At 33.5% G+C, this 9,943-nt stretch overlaps 1 protein-coding gene across 1 annotated transcript in view; it reads right to left on the bottom strand.

The window, feature by feature from the left end:
* Positions 1-220: 220 nt before the first annotated feature.
* The window catches only part of LOC129231817 (transient-receptor-potential-like protein), a 43,651-nt gene continuing 33,928 nt past the window's right edge, over positions 221-9,943 (bottom strand). Inside the window, exons 11-15 of the mRNA XM_054866196.1 lie at positions 9,294-9,489; positions 5,636-5,797; positions 5,511-5,552; positions 4,070-4,256; positions 221-1,462 (exon numbers count right to left, since the gene is read on the bottom strand). Coding sequence (XP_054722171.1) covers positions 351-1,462; positions 4,070-4,256; positions 5,511-5,552; positions 5,636-5,797; positions 9,294-9,489 — 1,699 coding nt within the window. The 3' untranslated portion in view covers positions 221-350. The remainder of the gene's footprint in view (positions 1,463-4,069; positions 4,257-5,510; positions 5,553-5,635; positions 5,798-9,293; positions 9,490-9,943) is intronic.

The following is a 9,943-nucleotide window of genomic DNA, read 5'->3' as shown; positions in this document are numbered from 1 at the left end:
GGATCTCTAACTTAGTCCCGCGATGGGACAAATGTTTGAACTGGTGTGGTGACTATGTGGAGAAATAGTGTAAGTGACATAGTTTACTACGTATATTTGTACATACTTGTAGGTATCTTTTTTTGGCAAATGAAAAGTAGGCGCAAAGACTTTTTGATTTGCCCTCGTTATTTAATGTGTGCTTTAACAATTAAAAAAAAAAAAAAAGAAATGAAACAACTGTTCAGACTTTTAAATTTAATTTTCATTTTTATACATTAACGTTTCAAAAACAGGCTGATTGGTTCGAACAGTTCTTTGTAATCTTTTCAAACAATTTCACTATTCTTCTCCCATTTTAAAAAATCTTTTCAGAGCCATCCGTGTCTTTCAAAATGAACAGGACTCGGTCTTTCAGGTCTGTTTGCACTTACAGACTGAGATTCATTCTGCAACATGTACTGGCTATAACTTTCTGACACGGTTGCAGGTTGAGATTCCATTGGAAATCTCTCATTTCTATTCTGGAGCTGGAGATTATCTTCTACGTTCTGCATTTGATTCATATCAACACTTAAATTATCATTTATGTCATCGTGCTTGAAAGAATTATCTCGGCTTTCATTGCAACTAACAAATCTGGGTGACTCAGAGCTACAAATAATTTCAACTGAAGTTTCATTCATGAAATTTGAGGCATTTCCCATGCATGGGGTTACATTTATTGCTGTATCATAAGGTGGTTTGATTGCAGATTTCCCAAATGCCCTATCAATCTTCTGGCATTTATCATTAAAGCTTGATATTGATTTAATTGGGGTCAAAGGATGCTTCGTATCGTTATGAGGCGCAGCATTTTCATTAACAATATCTTTCTCAGTGGATGGCGCAATTTTTGCATTAGTAGATTGAGCTGGATTTGGTGCTTGATACTTTTTTGGGTTTTTTGGCAGAGTATCAGGAGATAACTTGATCCCTCTTTCGATTGAGCTTTCCAATTTGGGATTCTGACTTTCACTTTTCTTCTTTGTCGAAGCAAGCGGCAGAGTACTTGAAGTAGGCTGTGAAACAATCGTTGTTGTTTGTGTGTTTGGAATGATATTCAAATCTTCTGGAATTTTTGGATATAGATCACTGCTTTGATTTACAGGACCAGGACACTCTGATTTTTGAAACTCTGAATCAGTTTTTCTGACTTCGTTTTGATCAGTTTGTTCTTCTTCACTTTGCGATCTTTTGATGCTTCCAAAACGACCACTTTCTTCTCGATTCCCAATGATTTTTGACTTTTTCGCTGCTTGGATGAGATCACGCCAGCGTTGTGAGCTTCTTGTTTCAGCTCCTGTTAAACCCACTAGCCTAGCTAGCATACTTTTATTGCTTGCAACTTCAGGGGCTGCTTCATCGGTGTAAACTTCCATTAAACCGATGCTAAAATCTTTAATCAATCGCCTCTTTCGAATTTGGACTCGTTTACCTGTAACTGAATAATAAATTCATTATACATTTACTTATTATTGTAAATTCCTTAAACAGTGCTCCATTTTTTCATAAACTTAAATTCGTTTTAACATTTTTTTTTTTAAATGTAGAACTTGTACTTTGCAGGTTTGTGCCGACTGTACATTTGAGACAGTTCGTTATTTTGATACACAAATTTGAAATTAAAAATACATGACTTTGAAATGAAATGATCTTTGCACCGATTTTACTCATACATTGAAAAAAAAAAAACGTATTATTTAGAAATTTTTTTGAAAAAATGAATAGACTAGACCGATGAAGGAATGAACAGCTTACGTAAAAAAGAAGTCGTAGAATACGAAAACGTGCATACCAGTACAAATAAAAGCAATTAAAACTCAGAAAACAGTTGTTTGCTAAGTTTTTAACTCTTTTTAATTGCTTTTATTTGTACTGGTATACACGTTGTTGTATTTCACTGAATTAAAAGTTTTTTTTATTTTTTAAGTTTAGTATGAAAAGTTTCTCTTAAATGAACTGGTAATAGTAACTTCACATTTCTAGAAAGAAAACAAGCAGAAAATGATGAATTTGTCCACTGGTTGGGACGTTGGGAGTGCTCATTCACTGGTTCGGTGCTTTTTTTTTAAAAATTTCCAACACCCCAAAAAACCTGACGCATAACCGCAAAAGAACACTCAGTTCAACTAAGAAAATACTTGCATATATCAACTATATTGTTTTGACTGTCCTGTGCCAAATGATGAGTTTTCAACGATGCTATGAGCTTTTGGAAATGGTGAATATTTTGTTTCATTAAATGGGTTGTATTGCGGTTAGAAATATAAAAGTTAGGTTCACGGAGTCTACGCTTATACCTGTTGAATGATCCTAAACGTCACAGGTTATTTCAAGTTCCGTTCCGGGATTTCCCGGGTTACCATCTGTTTCCTGTGAAAAGATGCATCTTTGCGAAAAGTTACCCGAATTCAGTAATGATGTCTTTTTTTTTTTCTTTTTTTTTTTTTTTTGCCAACATCTATGCCTTTCGCTTTTAGCGCTTACTTCGCCCTTCTTTTGAGATCGCCAATATGGAGTAGCTGTGACAGAGCTGAAAGTAAAAACTTCATTAAAGAAGCAAAGTTTATCTTCATACTCTGGTAGCTGAAAAAAATTAAGTACCTCAACGACAGGTCTTCGTAAACATAAGATGGCTCCACCATGGAGAATGGAGATAAGAACTTGGGAAGGGCTTCTGGATCAATGAATTAACAGTTCGTGATTTATTTTAAAAAGCAAGGTTTGAAACGTTTTTTCATAGATGTAACTTTTTTCTATACAATTCTCTAAAATAAAATGATTTGAAAATGCTGTGTTTGTCCCCTGTGTATGCCCTGGTTAGCTGTGTTCATTGACTGGTATGCTGCACTTTTTCTCATTTTAACTCCACAAACAAGTTCAACCAGAACCGACAAAGTTCACATAGTTTCATTTCGATGATTACACATAGCAATAATAGTGGTTTCTAATGTCATGAGCTAAATATTTATTATCAACAATTTTATCGATTTTTAAACAAATAAATTGGGCTAAAGTGTTCCTTCACTAGTCAGAGAACCCAATAAAGTATTTAATGTACGATAAAATATTTTTTGCTACCAGTGTGAAGTTCTAGTCAGCGTTCCCGGATATCATGGGTTTAAACTAATTTCCTGTGAATACAAGTATCTTTGGGAAAACTTTCTCCAAATCTTTACGTTGTGTAAATGCAAATTCTCAATGGCGGGGAAAATATTTTTAAGCTACCAGTATCAAAATATACTCAGCGTTTTTTATAAGTATTTCTCCTTCAGTCAGTTTGCGGTCCGTCCAGATTGGCTGAGCCGCAAACGAGAACGAAATGCAGTTTCTGGTTACTACAGCTCTGCAAGAATTTAATGCAAATAAGTTTGTAGGCATTTGCTTGCAATTCTGCATTGGCCATTTTTGCTAAAATGCTTTAGGAGCTTTCTGATGAACACAACTGGTTTTAAGTAGGAGGTCCTTTTAATTCTTCAGGAGGACTCCTGGTTAATTTTAGGATAGTTGTGGACTTCTAGTGGAAGTTTTTCTAGTTTTTAGGCACATTAGCTGCCTAGTATTTTCCATTAGCGTTTTTTTTTTTTTTTTTTTTTTTGCAGTGTGAATTCTTTTGACTTCAGTTTTGCAGCTTCAGATTAAGGAGCTCCAAACAAGAACGAAATTGCAGTATCAGGTTGCTTTAGCTTTGGCAAAGCAACTGCTCGGCAATTGCTTGCCATTTTGCGTTACTTACTTGCTTTGTTGTTCTAAATGCTTTAGGAATCTTTCCGTTAAATTAGAAAGGTGCTAGATTATTACTTTGCACATTTCTTAATTTGTTTGGTAGGTTCCTGGTTTATTCCAGAGAAACGTGACTGACTTTTATGGGGACGGTTGAAACGTTAATTTCAGGAAGGTTACGGATTTTTCGAGGGAAAATGTCCTGTGTTTTGCCAGATATGTTACAGGCAGAAATTAGGCTCATTAACAGTCCGCATTTTGTCAGGAACGTTTTCGGATATTTTTTAGTTTATATTTAAAGAGGTGAAGCATTGAAGCATCTTACCATCAATTTTATCTTTTTCTACGTCTTTAATGCTCATGCCATTTCCCTTTAATACTCGCATCAAGTCATGCTTAAAAGAGTAAATATCTTGCCGTAGCTCGTTGATGTTGTCCTCTGTTACTGGATGACTTTCGGTTTCTCTCTGCTGCGCTGTTACATATCTCCAGACTAGATTGCACATTACAGCCTATTATAAACAAGCATAGAACAGTTAGTAGACATGAACGAAAAAGAAAAATATATTGCTGTAAATGGATACTATATCTTTGCAATGACTTCTTTTTGCAATGATCTTTGACGTTATTTTCAAACAAAATGAAATATACACTAAGGAAATATACTTTTTCTTTATTGTTTTACTGCTATTGTACAAAATTGAGTAATTTAACATTTTTTAAGCTTGAAATTAGATGTACATTTGACACCCAGCATGATGGTTCCATTTCATTTTGTCTTTAAATTGTTTTTTCTCTTATGATCTAAGTTATAAATTAACTTTAAACGCATCTATAATCTCCATAGGTGTGTTTTCGTTCAATTCATTTATAATAAATTTGAATATATTTTGAATTTCAATATGCCATGATATATTTTGGGGTAAATGTAGTTTAAATCATTCAAGCAATAATTTTATTTGCAAAGTAAATTATTAACGAGTTCATTAAATGCAAAATTAGTTAGATGATTTTGTTCAAGCATTGTTATAAATGTCCGATTTTTCTAATAAAATGTAAAATTTCAAACTAAATTTTCTCCTATATATTTATTAAAGTCAACTTATGGCGCAATTGTATTTTTCATGTGAGTACAAACATTTCGCAAAGCTAATGCATGGAAGCCCGAACTGATGAAGGGAAAAAAAATCAAAGAATGCATTTATGTTCGCGAATATTTATAAAAGGTCGATCCTGGATACCCTGAAGTGGACATCTGTGGATATCTTGAAGACATCCAGGGATGTTAGGACATCCCTGATTGTCATCGGGACATTTACAGGACTGTATCTCCGGCCCCTTAAGGTTTAGAGAGATGAGGCAGTGCGGTATGGCTTTCCCTGGATGTCTTGTGTTCAAAGGTACCAGTATTGACCTAGTAGACAATACCAGTCCAGAAGAGGTTGTGTTACGGACACACAAATACAGATGTGCACAGAACTTAATAACATACTCGTAAATAAATTAAAATTTCGAAAATAGCTGCCCCTTTGGATCTCTAATGAACCATATAGACACATACATCCCATGCATTTACACAAAATCTAGCAAAATCATTTTTCAAAAAACTTAACATGACTGTACATGTTATTAACGTCGTTATTTAAAAGCTTTATGCAAAAAAAAAAAAAATATACTCTACTTCAAAGCGTAAAGGGTTAAATTTCTGTAACATTTTTAATGCTTAAGCAAAGGTTGAAACCTTCCGAATTCATAACTTTGCCTACCTGGTAGATAGTGTCCCTTTCTTTCATCTTCGTTTCCTTTCTCTGAAAGAAGGGGGAAAACCTTATGTTATTTTAACGACTGTGTCAGGTATTTTAAATTTTTTGAACGAAAAATAAAAGCATACCCTAAAAGACATATCTTTGAATGAAGTCTTCTTTCCAAATAGACGTAGGAAATGTTTGAATGTAGGAAATATGTTAAAAGGCGGCGGAACAGTGCTGCCTTCTTCGAAGTAGTTCATAAATAACGTTGTTCTTGCAAATTTCCATTCCATATCTGATCTTTCCTACATAAAAGAAAAAAAAAGACATTTTGTTTAAATGATAGTGAAAAATATAACGTACCTTCAACCAATGGCTTTAAAGTGAATATTTCTTTTTTTCCCCATTATTGTATATTGCTTGTTTTTCATTTATTTATTTAGATAAAAAATCGTTTATGCGACATTCTCAAGAAATATTACATTCCGAATACTCAACTCCTCGAAATAGGTATACCATTGAGTATGCGTTTCCTACAAGTTCTAATTACTTCAACTAAAAATTATTTTAACTTATTAGATTAGTTAAAACTTGCGTACTTTTTTAAGTGGTAAGTAACTAAATTTAAATAGTAACCATTTATTAAAAAAGGGAAACTTATTGCCACCCTGTTATCTTTCACAATAAAGAAGTTTTGAAAAAAAAATGTTTTGTATTTCAAAATTCTCTCTCTATATATATATATACAGGGTGTTCAGTTTTAACCTGCAAGACCTCTATTTTCGCAACCGTTAGTCCAAGATGCATACTTCCACTTGCAAAAATGTTCAAAATCAAAGGCGGAGTTAAGATATTGAAAGTTTGAAGCGAAAATAAAAATGAGTCAAAAAATACAAAATTTAACTTTTTATACTGGCCCTAGGTTCCCAAAATTATATTTAGAGAAATAATCTGTATTGAAAACTATAACTCACACAAAAAATTTGACGTTTGTGCGATCAAAACTCAAGGACATACTCCAGTTCAAAATTTTAAGGGATCATACAGAAGATAAGATTGGAACTTACCGCCTTTTCAGAAGAATGAAAAGTTGTCAAAGTAAAAAAAAAAAAAAAAAAAAAAAAAACAAGGCATTTATATTTTTCATTGCTATTCAAAAATTCATGCAAATGTTATGCCATGATACGCAAAAACACACTGCAAAACTTCGAACAATTTGAAAAACTACACTCTGCACACACATAATTTTAAACACTTGTTAATTGCTATATTTTCCCAAATGGTGTTATTGACGGAGAGTGTAAAGTGGTGTAAGTCACAAAACGCTGCGTTTCATACCTCGGTGAATATTGATCGCATGAATTTGAAACTTTTTGTGTTGGATTTATTCTTTAATGCAAATTATTTCCCTAAATATAAGTTAGGGGACTTGAAACCCGTATAAAAAGTTAAATTTTGTATTTTTTGACTCATTTTTATTTTTGCTACAAACTTTCAATATCTTAACTCCGCATCTGATTTTGAACATTTTTGCAATTGGAAGTATGCATCTATGACTAACGGTTGCGAAAATAGAGGTCTTGCAGGCTAAAACGGAACACCCTGTATATATATATATGTGTGTGTGTGTGTGTGTGGGTGTGTGTGTGTGTGTGTGTGTGTGTGTGTATTTTACATAGAAGTTGATAATTGTACAGGTGTATGATTTTTTATTAAACTAACCCCTCTGGTCACTGTTACTAATGACGTCGCCTCTGCTACTAAACTAAAGCAACAGAGTGAGCAAATACTTCGTATTTACTCATTGCATAATTTTATTCCTAATATTTTGTTCAGGTCCTTCTTTTAGCGGGTCAGAAAGGGGAAATTGTATCCGCCCCCTGGCTTTGAGAAATTAACGTACTAGTATCTACATATTATAGTCAGTCAATAAATAACGAGTCAAAAGCTATAAAACAGACTTTATTCGACATTCTTCAAAAATAATGATCGAAATTGCTTAAATACTTGACCCTCAGTGAAATTAGTTGCATGATTCCGTGCTCATTAAAGTCTTTTGGCTGCTGCTGGAAACAATTACACGCACACTCCTCTACTTCATCGTCCGAATGAAACGTTGTCCCCGAAGTACTTTCTTGAGTTCCCCAAAGATGTGGGATCACATAGGGATAGATTTGGACCATAAGGGGGGTTGTTCAAGATTTCCCGCCCAAATTTTTGCAAAAGTTCCTTTTTTGCATTGGCTGTGTGTGGTTCCGGTAAACTTTCATGTGCTGTCATTTTGTTGCACGATATCGCTAGATCACAGACAGCCAATGCAACTGAGGAACTTTTGCAGAAATTTAAATGGGAAATCTTGAATGTTTAGTCCAGATCTCCTTATAGTCCAGATCTACTCCTATATGATCCCAATTCTTTGGGAAACTCAAGAAGGCACTTTGGGGACAACGATTTCATTCGAACGACGAAATAAAAGAGTGCGCACGTAATTGGTGCTAGCAGCAGCCAAAGTTCTTTTGTGAGCACTTAATAATACGACTTATTTCCCAGTGGGATAAGTTTTTAAACAATTTCGGTCAACATTTTTGAAGAATGTCGAATAAAGTCTGTTTTATAGCATCTGTTTCGTTATTTATTGACTGAACCTCATATATATGGGAGTGAGTTTTGCTATTTATCCGTATAATACACCATTGAGTACATAACTTTTACTCCCTTCTACCAGAAAAATTTGAAATTACGTGCCTACTGTTGTTATATCCTATAGTGCTTGAAATTGCTTACTAACAGGCCTGTCATTTCAAAGTCTTCCAGTGGAGAGGGGGGCAAAGGTTGTGTACTCTATCCATATCAGAGGGGCAAAATACCAAAATACATGCAAAGTGCATTTACATTATGTTTTTAAAAACCAGAGGATCTGTTAACCCCCCCCCCCCTCCTCCCAATCGCGTCTAACTTTATTCTTATTTACTTAACAAGTTAAAAACAAATAAATTAAACGTTGTGGACATCGAAGTTTTGCACTCCCCTAATATTTCAATTAAAATTTTAACCTCAAAATAGCATAGTACGGAAAAGTAGAACTAACCATAGAAGGAACTTTCGTAAAATAGTTGACACATTAAAAAATTATAAAAAAATTTTAAAAACTCAATTTTTAGGGAAAACACAAACTTTTAGAAAAGTTTTTTATGATGAAAATAATCACCATTTAAGGTATTACAGAATTAAGAAAAATTTATTTTTGAAAATATAATTTAATAATGAAAAACCTTTTATAATACCTTTTCAATTTTTTTCCATGCCAAGAGGAACAGCCAAATATTCTAACATATTAAGTTTTCAGATAAGTCTTTTGAGCTGTTTTAATGTTTTCACATTTTGAAACAAATGAAATCATATAGCTCAGGAATATTCTCTTTTTAATGAAATTAATATAATATTGTAATGACAATAAAAAAAATTTCATTAAATATTTTGAAGAGCAGCGCTTGATACAATTTTTGAGAATAACCTTATGGGCTTTTAGAAAACGATTAAACTTTAGTAATTCTCGGTATATTTTACGTGCATTTAGTAGCATTGATTCATATCATGTCCCCACAAAATAAGCGTTTGTTTCTTCAAAGCATACATTGGCCCAAAGTATGAATATATATATATATATCTTGAAATTAAAAACATTCAAGTTCATTCAAGTCAAAGTCATATTTCATATTAGCCATGCATTAAACTGTTATTTCCAATGACTGAAATTAAACAAATTGAAATATTTTCATGCACACGGAACAGTTTTCTTACCGAGATTATGTTGTAAGAATTACTCATCATGGCAATGAGGAGGTTGAGTAGCACCACCACATTGATAACGGAATATGATCCGAACATCAAAAGTCCCCAAAATCGGGTGTAACTTTTTATTCCGGTCAATTCAAAATTACTGATATCAACCAGTCCAAAGCTTGCCCAGAAAAGAGTTTGGGATGATTCAAAAAGGCTAGAAATAAGAGACATATATGTTTTAGTAGTTCATCCAAGTAACTTTAATGTTTAACAATTCAGACAGTGAGAAGCAAATGGATGTAAGTGGCAAAATTAAAAATTTGGAGATAACTAGTACACATGGTAGGTGAACCTCTCCTCTGTTTTGGGGAAAGAGATGGTACTAGTAGCCCTGGTAGTTTCTGCTATACAGCATGATTTAGAAAAAAATTTCAATGAAAGCCTACCTAGGATGTTATCTTTAAACGCGTTTTGCTCAAAATTTGAAAATGTCCACTTACATCCCTTTGCTTCTCACCGCCTCAATTGTGATGTTAAGAAAACTTATTCAACTTTACGATTTATATTTTCAACGTAATCTACAACAGAAACTTATTCTTAATGAATGATGAAGGTACAGTGTTGCCAGATTGGGGGAAATTTCACCATTTTGGGGAAATCTGGTGCTC

This window comes from Uloborus diversus, chromosome 10, assembly GCF_026930045.1.
Source record: "Uloborus diversus isolate 005 chromosome 10, Udiv.v.3.1, whole genome shotgun sequence".
NCBI lineage: Eukaryota > Metazoa > Arthropoda > Arachnida > Araneae > Uloboridae > Uloborus > Uloborus diversus.
Note: the sequence above shows the minus strand (reverse complement) of the source record. Positions and strands in the feature narration are given on the sequence as shown.